This window comes from Papio anubis, chromosome 13 (assembly GCF_008728515.1).
Source record: "Papio anubis isolate 15944 chromosome 13, Panubis1.0, whole genome shotgun sequence".
Lineage (NCBI taxonomy): Eukaryota > Metazoa > Chordata > Mammalia > Primates > Cercopithecidae > Papio > Papio anubis.
Genome location: NC_044988.1, coordinates 24,418,586 through 24,435,153, shown reverse-complemented (window position 1 = coordinate 24,435,153; position 16,568 = coordinate 24,418,586). Strand labels below are relative to the sequence as shown.

General features: G+C 42.0%; 1 protein-coding gene across 4 annotated transcripts in view; it reads right to left on the bottom strand.

Annotated features, from left to right (window-relative positions):
* Positions 1-16,568, bottom strand: part of ALDH1A1 (aldehyde dehydrogenase 1 family member A1) — a 184,364-nt gene that overhangs the window by 29,652 nt on the left and 138,144 nt on the right. For all 4 annotated transcript variants that reach the window (XM_017949929.2, XM_017949930.2, XM_017949931.2 and 1 more), the window contains one exon: positions 16,229-16,333. In XM_017949929.2, coding sequence (XP_017805418.1) covers positions 16,229-16,333 — 105 coding nt within the window. The remainder of the gene's footprint in view (positions 1-16,228; positions 16,334-16,568) is intronic.

The following is a 16,568-nucleotide window of genomic DNA, read 5'->3' as shown; positions in this document are numbered from 1 at the left end:
AAACATGTGCTCATTCCTCTTGTGCAGAGGGAAAAGGGCATAGAGATAGTGGAACTAATAGAGTAGGATGTGCATGTGACAACCTCTCATTTCCCAACTGGGTACAAAGAGATCCTTTTAAATCCCTAATCCGGTAAAGAAGTCAGTTTCTTATTAAAGATGCATGGCTTAAACCTACATTAATTCAAGCAAAAGTCACAGAGTAAAGTGACTCCACACTCAGTCTAGACTCCTTGCCTTCACTCTCATAGTGCCTTCACTCAATTTCTTCTTTCTCTGTTGTGTTTTTCTACACCAGGTATATTCTCTGGTTCTTTTGCAATCCACCTCAGTTACAAATATTGCCCTGACCACTCCATTCCCCTGCAGATCTCTGTTCAGACCTCTTCGGAGCTCTTACAAAACATACCTGCCACTACTGCAAACACCATAAAGGCATATATCATTCCAGCATTTTTTTGTACATAGGACTGGCCACTGCATGGAATTGTATAGCTCCACAAATCGTGGCTACATCACAGGCCAGTAGGTTGCAATATTTTGCAGGAGACACGATTCCCTTTAAGAATTTGGGGAGATAAAAAGTAATGACCCTAAATTTTTTTTTTTTAAAGTTGTACACAATTAAGCTAAATCCCATCTAAGGATGATATCCTCCCCTCAAAAGAACCTCAAATTAACATCCTCCTCTTTAGGCTGTATTCAATCAAGAAGACCCACACTTACAAGTCTGTGAATTAAAATACAAAAAAACCACGATTTTTCTAATATTTATCACCAAAATAAGATGATCTGGGACAAGGGAGATATTTTAGAAGCTTGATCTGGTCTGATTAAGTAATAATATTTACTGACTACAAGCAAAGATTCTTTCAGTGTAATATATCACACATTGGTATATCTCACTGTCTAACTTTTCAGAGAATGATGATATATACAAAATATATGTATTTATTGCCTGCCTTTCCTGAGAAATACATATACAGTGCATATTTGGGGCATTCAGTTAATCACACTGATTGCTTATATTTAGACATTGTTTCATGCTACACGTTCTAACCTTTTCCTAAATTTACAGAGCACTGTTTGAAAAAAGAAAAAGCAAACCACAAAAATCTGAGATTGTCAGCATGATCTGTGGATACCAGAGCTTATAAAATACATGCTGCTCTGTGTTTAAACAGATCTGTATGACACAGCTTTCATTTGGATCTCTCTGTTCAGTGTCCTGCTATTGGTCTTAGCCAAATATGGGCTATCATAGGCATCTTGGCCTCCCAAAGGGATATGGAGAACTGGTTTCAAGATAAGTAACTCTCCTATATGGAAAGCACATCCCTAAAGAATGCTGCTATAAATAAAGATGTTCTTGTGATTATGTCCTTTGGATCATGCCCCCACTTTCCTCACATCTTATATGTAATCTTGCAGATGCAGAAATAGAGTAATGTTAGTTAATATACAGTTTGATATGAAAACAATCCAGATTTGAGTTCTGATTCCTCTTCATTAGCTATGTAAACCTTGAGGCATCTAACCATCCATCCATCTAGCTAAAGATTTGATAAATATTCTACTCTGCAGCATTCTCATCGTCCCTCTGCCAAAGACAGCCGAGTGAAGTAAGAAGATTGTTCTTTTGGAATATTCAATCAAATGGGAGAGACATACAATCAAATCACTACCCCAAAACATTATTATAACCCATGAAATGGGTTATATAACCCATGACTTCTCTAAGGTTCAGCTTTCTTTTCTTTAAAATCAAGGTATGTTGCTGGGTGTGGTGGCATGTGCCTGTAGTCCTAGCTACCCAGGAGGCTGAAGTGGGAGGATCGCTTGAACCTAAGAGGTGGAGGTTGCAGTGAGCTGAGATTGCGCCACTGCACTCCAGCCTGGGTAATAGAGTAAGATCCTCATCTCAAAAAAAAAAAAAAAAAGAAAAGAAAAAAAAAAGAAAAAAAGAAATTGGGGTATGTTACCTCACAGGGCTGTAATGAAGATTAATAAGATAACACTTCAGCATTTTCTATGTTAGAACATTATGTATTATTCAATGGTGGCAATTGTTACTGTAGTCCTAGTAGTCAAAATTTTAAATTTTAATATAACTTTCAGAAATTTCTCTCCCTCTCAATAGAGAGAGATTCACTCTGTTGCCTAGGCTAGTGTGCAGTGGCACAAACATGACTCACCAAAGCCTAGACCTCCTGATGAGCCTCAGGTGATCCTCCCACCTCAGTCTCCGGAGTAGCTGGGACTACAGGAGTGCATCACCATGCCCAGCTAATTGTTTATTTTTAGTAGAGACGAGGTCTTGCTATGTTGCCCAGGCTGGTCTCGGACCCCTGGGCTCAAGTGATCCTCTCACCTTGATCTTCCAAAGTGCTATGATTACAGGTATGAGCCACTGTGTGCCTAATTTTTTTGTAGAGATGGGGCTTTGCCATGTTGTCAAAGCTGTTCTCAAATTCCTGGGTTCAAGCAACCTGGCTGCCTCTGCCTTCCAACGTGGTGGGATTACAGGCATGCAGGGATCGCCGCGTCCAGCAAGTTCTAATGTATTTTAATCCTTCCTTTCAGTTTTCACTGCCCTGAACAATTTTAGGCCCTATTATTTCATATCATCAATACTTTCTCAAATTCACTCCCTTCTCTCCTCAAACTATCTTGGCTACTATCACCAGGCTAATCTTCTGCAAATAATTTTATCTTATCACTTTGTCTTTCAAATGTTTACAACTGTTCCCTTTTGTCTACAGTCTCCAAGTCAAAGTCCTCTACCTGGTTTTCAAGGCCCAGGATTTTCAGAGCACATCTCACCTATCCAAACTTAGTGTTTACATTTTTTGTACTCTGTCTGACCCAACTCCTTCTTACCTTTGTGTCTGTAGTTCTCCTTGCCTAGAATATTCTCCCAGTATACTCCCTTACTTTCAAAATCCTATATATACTTTAAGACCCAGCTCAAATATCAAGCTACCTAAAACCCTTGCCAGACTAATCCAGCTTGATGATGGCTACTAGCTAAGAGCCTACTAAGCTCCAGACACTAAGGAAAGTTCTTTAAAGCCTTATAGTTACTCTTATTATTAAGTATCATGGACCTTGGTTTATAAATGAGTAGACTATGGCTCATGGATATGAAATCTAGCAGACAGTAGAATCAAACTTTGATCCCACATCTGACTACAAAATCTAGTTCTTACATCTCTGCAAGGCTGCCCTAATAATGACCTCCTTTGCAATAATTATATACTGCTATTTGTTTTATAAGCTATAATATTTCTTATAATTCTGGGTCTACAATAGGCAGTAAATAAATTTTCAATAATTTGGTTACCTGTTTTATAAACTCATCATGTTGTACTGATTATATATATATATATATATATATATATATATATATATATATATGCCTTACATAAATCTAACTACATTGGCATTTACATAATAAATAATAAATAATATTCTAATAGATTCCATGATATAACAAAACTTATACATTATTCAAAAACTATTAGACATAAGAGTTATTGTTTTCTTAATTTCAGGACTAGCATTTTTTTTTTTTTTGTAATTTCAGAACTGGAATTTTCAGGGATATAATTCTTTAATTCAAACAGAAAACAATTTGGTGCATTAACTCAGATTTGCCACCATCAATAACACTTTTGCTTATAGCACTGAAAATGCTCCTTTTTTGAAGTAAGGGCCACAAGCTGAATGTAAAAAGACACTTCAAATGATGATGAGATATCAAATGTCTCCTAAAGCATAGTTAAGGAAGGACTGAACTCTTCGATCACTCTCAGATGGTACATTTCCATATTAAATTCATTCAGAGATGGAGAAAATAGTTATCAGACCAGTTTTACTTTTACACCTGTCATAGGCACTTACTTTAATGGACATTTACTTTTATCCCCACCAATTATTTGTTAGGTCATGCCTTAGTATTAAAAGCAGTTTTCAGGATTAGTCAATATAGCCTAAAAGAACCACTGAAGTGAAAAGAAAACAGTTCCCACCCACATCTGTACTTTGCTTTGTAACCTCCATTTGTTCTTGCCCTTCCTCTTTTCTTTATAGTACCATTGAAAGGCGGTATATAGCCCATTATTAGCGCCATTCTACTTATAAATTAAATCCCTAAAACCTCTTGGCTCATTATCTAAAGAGTCAGATACAGAATATTAGGTTTACTGTGACTATGTAATTTACTAGATTTGTACCTTTCACTAAGCAATGTCAGAGTTTACTATACATTTGTCGGCAAAATTGTGAGAACAGCAATAATTATTTAAAAATAAGTTTTAAACTAATTCTAAAAAAGAATATAAGAGTGCTAGATGTTCAAACAGTGGTTTACCATGAACAGTTTATACCATAAACATTTTAGTTTCAGTGATCAGATGACCAGCCAACTCAATTGGCATTGTGACCTGATTTGAAGCTTGGGTAGATGTTAATAAGCATTCTTGATCTCTTGGGTGAGCAGTCAAGAAGTAATTGGGTAATTGTCAAGAAGCACAGAGCAAATCAGTGGCAAACATTTCTAAGGCTTCCAGTATGATCATCAGCTTTCCCTTACTGTGCTTTAGGAAGGAGGTAAATCCCATAACTTCACTAAGAAAAGTCCTCAGACTGCCTGACAAGGTTTCAACTGGAACTTTAGGCATGGAGATTTGTTTTCCTAATAAAACTAATGCCAGTGGCAAAGGTCAATGTTCAAGGCTCCAGAACTAAAACATCAAGAATATTTTTCGGTTTGTTAGTTGCAAACTGCAAACAGATCTGGTCTCCCTCTTGAACAGAAAGAAAGTATATAGATCTTAAGGTTCACTCTGTCCTTGCCCTTTATTGTTTTTCTCACCTTCCCAGGCCTGCTAGAGCCACTCAAGCAACTAGAGGAACATTTGAGGTGGTGGTGTGTGGATTTCTTTAAGTCTCTGATAAAAGGCGTTCATTCTTCCTTGAAAGGTGAAGAATAAAGTTCTCTCTTATTTCTGTGAATGGCTTATATTAAGGGCACAGGCTTCTGGGGCTCCTATAGACCTTGCCAGGGATGGTCAGTATTTCTCTGCCCAATTTTGGTTTGGTAGCATTTCAGAGAGGTGCAGAGTGATCACCACAGTACAGTTTCCAATCACTAACTTTCTTAGGTGTCAAAACTCCATGACCCCTGTTAAATGCTAACGCTTGAGAGGAGATACAACTTCACCGCTTAACACTTTAGTTCAGTGGTTCAAAATGCATTCCCCCACCTCCCTCCCAACCAACAACATCAGCATTACCAAAGAATTGATAAGAAATGAACATTTTCAGGTCCCATTCTAAGATTATTGCAATGAAATCTGGGGGCAGGTGGGACTCACCTATCTGTGTTTTAACAAGCCTTCCTGGACATTCTGATGCAGGCTAAATTTTGAGAATGTCTGCCATAGTCAATAGTCAGGTTAGTACTAAATTCCTAAGGTGAGGAATGTGGAATATATGGAAATTCGACGTTTGATGAAAAAGAAAAATATTTCATAGATTTGTAGAATATACTATATCTATAGTACAGTATATCTATCAGATACAGTATAGCATACCTATAGGATATGCTATATCCAGAAACCAAGGATATAAATGAGAGGTGTAGTGTTGATCTCTACAAGAAGCATATTGTCTCAGACAAATTAACCTATAGCTGTATAATACAAAGGTTTTAATACAGGCAAATACAATGTCCTATAACCACACAGAAGAGAGTAAGACTGCTTGAGAAGGTTAGAGAAGGCTTTAAAGAAATATAAAACCCTAGCATGACTGAAGTTTTAGGATATGCCTGGCACAATTGAAGAGCTCTATATATTTAACTCCTCAAGAATTTTCTATCTCCTCATTTTACATGAAAAGGAACAGAATCTCAAAGAAGGTTAAGTACAAACATTGCAAATCTATGCTCTTACTATAGATGGTGACTTGAACTAGGTCCTGAGGACTACACTGTGGACATGCACAGAGGCGGTGACTAGCAAGCAATGGTTGGAGAGGGACACTGGGCATGACAAAGTTGAAACTCTTAAGTTGATGGGGTGGTCTGGGAAAGAGGCCATAGACAAAGGTTGAGTAATATTATAAAGGACCTTTGTTTGTGGACTTTTCCCCAGAGACAGTGAGAAGCAGAATGGAGAATTCATGCTTTGGTGAACTCTTTGGTATAAAGAGAAAATCTGAATCTGAAAGCCAGTGACATTTGTCATCATTCTATTTTGTTTCTACTTCTCAAATTGTTAACCCCTGTGGTTGACCTCTGTACTCCTGTGGCTTGAGACTTCGGTCTTACTTGTTCTCATCCTACTGAAATCTGAACCCAGGGCCTCTCCTAAATCCAAAAGGGCCCCCTCAGGTCTGTCACTATCTTGGAAAAAGTCTGTCTTCATGGCCCAGTACATTGAGATTTGTGATCTCATTTACTGGGGCTAAAGTAATGGAAAAGACTGGGCAGGAGACTGGCAGGAACCTGTGCTTGCTACAAGTAACTGAAACACATTGTCATGAATAATATTATCCTTGGGTGTTGCTGACTTTAATTTCCCAGTAGTCTTTTCCTGCAGCAAATAAATAAATTAATTAAATTAAATTGAATTAAAGAAAGTAAAATAAAATAAAACATTATCTCTTCACATTACAGAAATTTAAAGCTTGGTAACCCCTGGGCAACTAAAGAACAAAAAAATCATTTCAAATTAGACTTAGAAACACTTACGTGTTCAGATAAAAATTCTTAAGTTTTTTAGATTTCTCACCCAGGGGGAGAATAAAAAGTTTATTTAATATTATGCTATCTTCATTTCTTTTCTTTTCTTTTTTCTTTTGAGTCAGAGTTTTGCTCTTGTCACCCAGCTGGAGGGCAGTGGTGCGATCTCAGCTCACTGCAACTTGGCTTACTTAAACCCTCCTGGGTTCAAGTGATTCTCCTACCTCAGCCTCCCAAGTAGCTGAAATTACAGGCATGCGCCACCATGCCCAGCTAATTTTTGTATTTTTAGTAGAGACGGGGTTTCACCATGTTGGCCAGGATGGTCTCAATCTCTTGACCTTGTGATCTGCCCACTTCAGCCTCCCAAAGTGCTGGGATATCTTACTTTCATAATAAGAAAGAATTTATTGTTATTTTTTCAATGGAGCTTCACTCTTTGTTGCCCAGGCTGGAGTGCAAGGGCACTATCTTGGCTCACTGCAACCTCTGACCCCCGGGTTCAAGCAATTCTCCTGCCTCAGCCTCCCGAGTAGCTGGGATTACAGGAACCCACTGAGAGACAGGACTAGCTGGAATTTCCTAGGCCGACTAAGAATCCCTAAGCCTAGATGGGAAGGTGACCACATCCACCTTTAAACACAAGCTTGCAACTTAACCCACACCCAACCAATCAGAGAGCTCACTAAAATGCTAATTAGGCAAACACAGGAGGTAAAGAAATAGCCAATCATCTATTGCCTGAGAGCACAGCAGGAGGGACAAGGATCAGGATATAAACCCAGGCATTCGAGCCAGCAATGGCAACCTCCCATTATATAGGGGAATGTTTTCACTCCATTTCACTCTATTAAATCTTGCAACTGCACTCTTCTGGTCCGTGTTTTGTTATGGCTCCAACTGAGCTTTCGCTCGCCGTCCACCACTGCTGTTTGTTGCCATTGCAGACCTGCCTCTGACTTCCATCCCTCCAGATCCAGCAGGGTGTCTGCTGTGCTCCTGATCCAGCGCCCACTCCCGATTGGGCTAAAGGCTTGCCATTGTTCCTACATGGCTAAGTGCCTGGGTTCATCCTAATCAAGCTGAACACTAGTCACTGGGTTCCATGGCTCTCTTCTGTGACCCACGGCTTCTAATAGACCTATAACACTCACCGCATGGCCCAAGATTCCATTCCTTGGAATCTGTGAGGCCAAGAACCCCAGGTGAGAGAACACAAGGCTTGCTGCCATCTTGAAGTGGCCCACCGCCATCTTGAAAGCGGCCCACCACCATCTTGGGAGCTCTGGGAGCAAGGATCCCCGGTAACATTTTGGTGACCACGAAGGGACCTCCAAAGCGATGAGTAATATTGGAGGACGTTGGTCTGCCTGGAGCCAGCTTCCACTTTCAGTTTTCTTGGGGAAGCTGAGGGCTGACTAGGCAGAAAGCTGTTGTCCCAAACTCCTGGCAGTAGCCAGTTGAGATCATGGCACAGCCAGAAGTCTCCACTCAACAGTTGCCCATGCATGTGCCCCTACCTTCCCTTCTGACCCATACCTCCTGGGTCCCGACCACGATTTTCTTGAAAGCATAGCCCCCAGATTCTCCTTACCTCTGAATCTACTTCCTCTGATCCCTGCCTCCTAGGTACTAATGGTTCAGACTTTCATTTCCTCTAGCAAGTTGTACCTCGAAAGGGATCTAAGGAAGCTCAAGGCCGCATCCTTAGGCATCTAGGCTATAAACCCAGGGAGTCTTATCCCTGGTGTACCTCCCAATTTAGGTATACAGCTGTCAACATGTAGGACCCGTTCCCCACCACCCTTGCCAGGGCCCCAAGTTTGTAATGGCTGAGAGAGAAAGATGGAAGGAGAGAGAGAGATGGAGGGAGAGAGAGAGATGGAGGGAGAGAGAGAGATGGAGGGAGAGAGAGAGATGGAGGGAAAAGGAGAGACTGAGGGAGAGAGGGAGACATGGAGAGAGAGAGATGAGAGAGAAACAAAGAGGGAGTCAAGGAGAAAAAGAAAGAAAAAGATAGAAATAGTAAAAATTGTGCCCTATTCCTTTAAAAGTCAGGTTAATTAAAAATCTGTAATTAATTATTGAAGGTCTTCTCCATGACCCTATAACACTCCGATATTACCTTGTTGTCAGTGTAAACAAGGGCATAGCCTGAGAACACTGAGGCCACGGGCAACCGGACAACCGGACAACCGGGATTTTTCCTATCAAAAAATCCTTAACCCAGCAGATTTCCTAACAGAGGATTTAAATCTTAATTACCATACAAAGATCTGACCAGACCTAGGAGGAACTCCCTTCAGGACAGGATGACAGATGGTTCCTCCCAGGTGATTGAGAAGAAAACCCAGTATTTTCTTCAGTAATTGATACGGAGACTTTTGTGGAAGCAGTGTTAAAAAAAATTGCCTAATAATTGTTCTCCTCAAATGTGTGAGCTGTTTGCACTCAGCCAAGCCTTAAAGTACTTAGAGAATCAAAAGACTATCTCAATCCCGACTCAAAAGGTTAGCTACACCCTCTCTGAAATGAATTTGCATAAGAACTGCTGTTTATAGGAATGCATCTTGATAGGGCAGCTGGGTTGTTATGAAATACTCAGGAACCCAGTCCAGCTCTAGGACTCACCCCTGAGTGCACAGGCATTATTGGGCACACTGGTAAAGGACAACTAGAATCCAGCATCCCGGACCTCTTCCTTTGTGGTCAAGAAAGGCGGGAAAACAGGTGCAGGACTGCTACATTGGTGAGCGTAACTAATCCGGTAAGCAGAGGCCCATGGGTGGTTCCGCACCCTGGAAAGGAATTCACCCCTGAGTGCAAAGGCAATGTTGGGCATGCTGGTAAAGGACCACTAGAATCCAGCACCCCGGACCCCTTTTTCTGTGGTCAAGAGAGGTGGGAAAACAGGTGCAGGACTGCTACATCGGTGAGCGTAACTAATCTGATAAGCAGAGGTCCATAGGTGGTTACGCACCCTGGAAAGGAATAAGCATTAGGACAACAGAGGATGCTCTAGGACTAATGTTCATTGGAAAATGACTAGGGGTGCTGGCTATGTTCTTTTTTCAGATGGGAAACGTTCTCCCCAAGGCAAAACGCCCCTAAGATGTATTCTGGAGAATTGGGACCAATTTGACCCTCAGACGCTAAGAAATGACTTACATTCTTCTGCAGTACCGCCTGGCTACGATATCCTCTTCAAGGGGGAGAAACCTGGCCTCCTGAAGTATAAAATATACTTCAGGGAAGTATAAATTATAACAGCATCTTACAGCTAGACCTCTTTTGTAGAAAAGAAGGCAAATGGAGTGAAGTGCCATACGTACAAACTTTCTTTTCATTAAGAGACAACTCGTAATTATGTGAAAAGTGTTATTTATGCCCTACAGGAAGCCCTCAGAGTCTACCTCCAACCCCGGCGTACCCTCGACTCCTTCCCCAACTAATAAGGACCCCCATTCAACCCATTCAGTCCAAAAGGAGATAGACAAAGGGGTAAACAGTGAACCAAAGAATGCCAATATTCCCCAATTATGCCCCCTCCAACAGTGGGAGGAGGAGAATTCGGCCCAGTCAGAGTGCATTCACTGTTTTCTCTCTCAGACTTAAAGCAAATTAAGATAGACCTAGGTAAATTCTCAGTTAACCCTAATGGCTATATTGATGTTTTACAAGGGTTAGGAAAATCCTTTGATCTGACATAGAAGATGTAATGTTACTGCTAAATCAGACACTAACCCCAAATGAGAGAAATGCTGCCATCATTGCCGTCCGAGAGTTTGGTGATCTCCGGTATCTCAGTCAGGTCAATGACAGGATGACAACAGAGGAAAGAGAATGATTCCCCACAGGCCAGCAGGCAGTTCCCAGTGTAGAACCTCACTGGGACACAGAATCAGAACATGGAGATTGGTGCCACGGACATTTGCTAACTTGTGTGCTAGAAGGAGGACTAAGGAAAACTAGGAAGAAGCCTATGAATTATCCAATGATGTCCACTATAACACAGGGAAAGGAAGAAAATCCTACTGCCTTTCTGGAGAGACTAAAGGAAGCATTGAGGAGGCATACCTCCCTGTCACCTGACCCTATTGAAGGCCAACTAATCTTAAAGGATAAGTTTATCACTCAGACATTAGGAAAAAACTTCAAAAGTCTGCCTTAGGCCCAGAGAAAAACTTAGAAACCCTATTGAACTTGGAAACTTTGGTTTTTTATAATAGAGATCAGGAGGAGCGGGTAGAACGGGACAAACGGGATTAAAAAGAGGTAACTGCTTTAGTCATGGCCCTCAGGCAAGTGGACTTCGGAGGCTCTGGAAAAGGGATAAACTGAGCAAAATTGAAAGCCTAATAGGGCTTGCTTCCAGTGTGGTCAACAAGGATACTTTAGAAAAGATTGTCCAAGTAGAAGTAAGCTGCCCCCTCGTCCACGCCCCTTATGTCAAGGGAATCACTGGAAGGCCCACTGCCCCAGCGGACGAAGGTCCTCTGAGTCAGAAGCCACTAACCAGATGATCCAGCAGCAGAAGTGAGGGTGTCCGGGGCAAGTGCCAGTCCATGCCATCACCCTCACAGAGCCCCAGGTATGTTTGACCATTGAGGGCCAGAAGGTTAACTGTCTCCTGGACACTGGAGCAGCCTTTTCAGTCTTACTCTCCTGTCCTGGACAACCATCCTCCAGATCTGTCACTATCTGAGGGGTGTTAGGACAGCCAGTCACTAGATACGTCTCCCAGCCATTAAGTTGTGACTGGGGAACTTTAGTCTTTTCACATGCTTTTCTAATGATGCCTGAAAGCCCCACTCCCTTGTTAGGGGGAGACATTCTAGCAAAAGCAGGAGCCGTTATACACCTGAACATAGGAGAAGGAACACCTGTTTGTTGTCCCCTGCTTGAAGAAGGAATTAATCCTGAAGTCTGGGCAACAGAAGGACAATATGGACAAGCAAAAAATGCCCATCCTGTTCAAGTTAAACTTAAGGATTCCGCCTCCTTTCCTTACCAAAGGCTGTACCCCCTCAGACCCGAGGCCCAACCAGGACTCCAAAGGATTGTTAAGGACCTAAAAGCCCAAGGCCTAGTAAAACCATGCAATACTCCAATTTTAGGAGTACAGAAACCCAATGGACAGTGGAGATTAGTGCAAGATCTCAGGATTATCAATGAGGCCATTGTCCCTCTATACCCAGCTATACCTAACCCTTATACTCTGCTTTCCCAAATACCAGAGGAAGCAGAGTGGCTTACAGTCCTGGACCTTAGGGATGCCTTTTTCTGCATCCCTGTACATCCTGACTCTCAATTCTTATTTGCCTTTGAAGATCCTTCAAACCCAACATCTCAACTCACCTGGACTGTTTTCCCCCAAGGGTTCAGGGATAGCCCCCATCTATTTGGCCAGGCATTAGCCCAAGACTTGAGCCAGTTCTCACACCTGGACACTCTTGATCTTCGGTATGTGGATGATTTACTTTTGGCCACCCATTCAGAAACCTTGTGCCGTCAAGCCACCCAAGCGCTCTTAAATTTCCTCGCCACCTGTGGCTACAAGGTTTTCCAAACCAAAGGCTCGGCTCCTCTTACAGCAGGTTAAATACTTAGGGCCAAAATTATCCAAAGGCACCAGGGCCCTCAGTGAGGAATGTATCCAGCCTATACTGGCTTATCCTCATCCCAAAACCCTAAAGCAACTAAGAGGATTCCTTGGCATAACAGGTTTCTGCCGAATATGGATTCCCAGATATGGCGAAATAGCCAGACCATTATATACACTAATTAAGGAAACTCAGAAAGCCAATACCCATTTAGTAAGATGGATACATGAAGCAGAAGTGGCTTTCCAGGCCCTAAAGAAGGCCCTAACCCAAGCCCTAGTGTTAAGCTTGCCAACAGGACAAGACTTTTCTTTATATGTCACAGAAAATAAACAGGAATAGCTCTAGCAGTCCTTATACAGGTCCAAGGGACAAGCTTGCAACCCGTGGCATACCTGAGTAAGGAAACTGATGTAGTGGCAAAGGGTTGGCTTCACTGTTTATGGGTAGTGGCAGCAGTAGCACTCTTAGTATCTGAAGCAGTTAAAATAATACAGGGAAGAGATCTTACTGTGCGGACATCTCATGGTATGAATGGCATACTCACTGCTAAGGGAGACTTGTGGCTGTCAGCAACTGTTTACTTAAATATCAGGCTCTATTACTTGAAGGGCCAGTGCTGCGACTACGCACTTGTGCAACTCTTAACCAGCCACATTTCTTCCAGACAATGAAGAAAAGATAGAACATAACTGTCAACAAGTAATTGCTCAAACCTACGCCGCTCGAGGGGACCTTTTAGAGGTTCCCTTGACTGATCCCGACCTCAACTTGTATACTGATGGAAGTTCCTTTGTAGAAAAAGGACTTCGAAAAGCGGGGTATGTAGTGGTCAGTGAAAATGGAATACTTGAAAGTAATCCCCTCACTTCAGGAACTAGTGCTCAGCTGGCAGAACTAATAGCCCTCACTCGGGCATAGAATTAGGAGAAGAAAAAAAGGTAAATATATATACAGACTCTAAGTATGCTTACCTAGCCCTCCATGTCCATGTAGCAATATGGAAAGGAAGGGAATTCCTAACTTCCGAGGGAACACCTATCAAACATCAGGAAGCCATTAGGAAATTATTATTGACTGTACAAAAACCTAAAGAGGTGGCAGTCTTACACTGCCAGGGTCATCAGAAAGGAAAGTAAAGGGAAATAGAAGGGAACCGCCAAGTAGATATTGAAACCAAAAGAGCCACAAGGCAGGACCCTGCATTAGAAATGCTTATAAAAGGACCCCTAGTCTGAGGTAATCCCCTCCGGGAAACCAAGCCCCAGTACTCAGCAGGAGAAATAGAATAGGGAACCTCATGAAGACATAATTTTCTCCCCTCAGGATGGCTAGCCACTGAAGAAGGGAAAATACTTTTGCCTGAAGCTAACCAATGGAAATTACTTAAAACCCTTCACCAAACCTTTCACTTAGGCATTGGTAGCACCCATCAGATGGCCAAATTATTATTTACTGGACCGGGCCTTTCCAAAACTATCAAGCAGATAGTCGGGGCCTGTAAAGTATTCCAAAGAAATAACCCCCTGCACTGCAGGCCATACATTTCAATCCCTGTATCTTTAACCTCCTTATTAAGTCTGTCTCTTCCAGAATTGAAGCTGTAAAACTACAAATGATTCTTCAAATGGAGCCCCAGATGCAGTCCATGAGTGAGATCTACTGCGGACCCCTAAACCAGCCTGCTAGCCCATGCTCCAATGTTAATGACATTGAAGGCACCCCTCCCGAGGAAATCTCAACTGTACAACCCCTACTATGCCCCAATTCAGCAGGAAGCAGTCAGAGCAGTCGTCGGCCAACCTCCCCAACAGCACTTGGGTTTTCCTGTTGAGAGGGGGGGACTGAGATACAGGACTAGCTGGAATTTCCTAGGCCAACTAAGAATCCCTAAGTCTAGCTGGGAAGGTGACCACATCCACCTTTAAACACAAGCTTGCAACTTAACCCACACCTGACCAATCAGAGAGCTCACTAAAATGCTAATTAGGCAAACACAGGAGGTAAAGAAATAGCCAATCATCTATTGCCTGAGAGCATAGCAGGAGGGACAAGGATCAGGATATAAACCCAGGCATTGGAGCTGGCAATGGCAACGTCCTTTGGGTCCCCTCCCCTTATATGGGAGGTCTGTTTTCACTCCATTTCACTAGATTAAATCTTGCAACTGCACTCTTCTGGTCCATGTTTTGTTACGGCTCGAGCTGAGCTTTCGATCGCCATCCACCACTGCTGTTTGCCACCATTGCACACCTGCCACTGACTTCCATCCCTCCAGATCCAGCAGGGTGTCCGCTGTGCTCCTGAACCAGCGTGGTGCCCATTGCCACTCCCGATCGGGCTAAAGGCTTGCCATTGTTCCTGCATGGCTAAGTGCCTGGGTTCGTCCTGATCGAGCTGAACACCAGTCACTGGGTTCCACGGTTCTCTTCCGTGACCCACGGCTTCTAATAGAGCTATAACACTCACTGCATGGCCCAAGATTCCATTCCTTGGAATCTGTGAGGCCAAGAACCCCAGGTCAGAGAATGTGAGACTTGCTGCCATCTTGGAAGTGGCCCAGCGCCATCTTGGAAGCCGCCTGCCACCGTCTTGGGAGCTCTGGGAGCAAGGCCCCCCCGGTAACACCACCACCACGCCCAGCTAATTTTTGTATTTTTAGTAGAGATGGGGTTTCACCATGTTGGTCAGGCTGGTCTCAAACTCCTGACCTCAGGTGATCTGCCCACCTCGGCCTCCCGAAGTGCTGGGATTACAAGCGTGAGCCACTGTACCCAGCCAACCCTCTCTTACTTGCATAATAATCATAAGGTGAAGTAGTAGCCCTGCTAGGCACAGGTTATAGTGTCAGAGGAACAGCATTTTAATATTGATGTCATTATTTATTAGTGATGTCACTTTCAGTAAATTACTCAGCCTTTCTACTCTGCCATTTCATCATTATTTGTAAAAATGACTCAAAATAGTACCTCCCCTATAGGGTTGCTTTAAGTTTTAAATGAAGACAGCATTTAGAACTTGAGAACAATTTTCACTGAATAAAAATTGGTTTTTGTTGTTGTTTCCATTATTAGCTGGAAAATAACAACCCTTTTCATTTGTTAGTCAATTTAAGTTATTCTACAATTTAATTTTTAAAGGTGTTGAATAATATTAATGCAGTGATTTTTAATAAAATAACTTGGTAATATATTGTTCTAAAAGTCCTATAATAACTTTTAGTTTTATCTAGCAACATAAAAAGAACAATTTCATATGAATAAAGATTTCTCTCATTTTTCCTTTTCTTTTTTTTTTAGGCTGGAGTGCAGTGGTATGATCTCGGCTCACTGCAATCTCTGCCTCACGGGCTAAAGAGATTCTCCTGCCTCGGCCTCCTGAATAGCTGGGATTAGAGGCATGTGCCACCATGCATGGCTAATTTTTGTATTTTTAGTAGAGATGATATTTCCCCATGTTGGCCAGGCTGGTCTCGAACTCCTGACCTCCAAGTGATCCCTCTCACAAAGTGCTGGGATTACAGATGTGAGCCACAGCACCCGGCCGAGGATTTCTCTCCTTTATAACATATGATCAATCCCTTTTTATATAGTCTGTAAAATAAATCTATATACTATTTCAATTGAAAATAAAGGAAAATGATGTGAAAAAAAATCACCATGACACCCAGAAGCATAGGTTTATCATTATTACATAACTACAGAGCATTTTTTTTTTTGTAACAAGGACAACTTAGACAATTTTCCTAAGCTGCCCCAGAAACCATATTTTCATGGCATGTCTTTTGGAACTTGCAGTGGGGTTCAGGAGCTCAGAATGGCAAAAAAAAAAAAACAAGAAACCTGGCATAAAATGAAACTAGTGTTCAGAAACTCACCTTATCTCCTTCTTCTACCTGGCAGAGCTCCTCCTCAGTTGCAGGATTAAAGACAGGAAATTTCTTGCCGCTCACTGAATCATGCCATTCATTGTTTATGAAGATCTGTAGAGATGAAGAGAAAATACATAAAAGGCACATAAATATGCAGCAAATTTTGGAAATTTTCATAAAGTTAAACTAAAGCATTTCACAATGCGTACATGATGCGCATCTCTTCACCCCCCCAAAACTTCTGGCTGTTTAAGACATTTTGTGTTCACATGCATACACATGTACTAAAATGAAGTACATCATGCTTTTAAGTTTAAGGTATGCAGTCATTTCAACACTAGAAAAT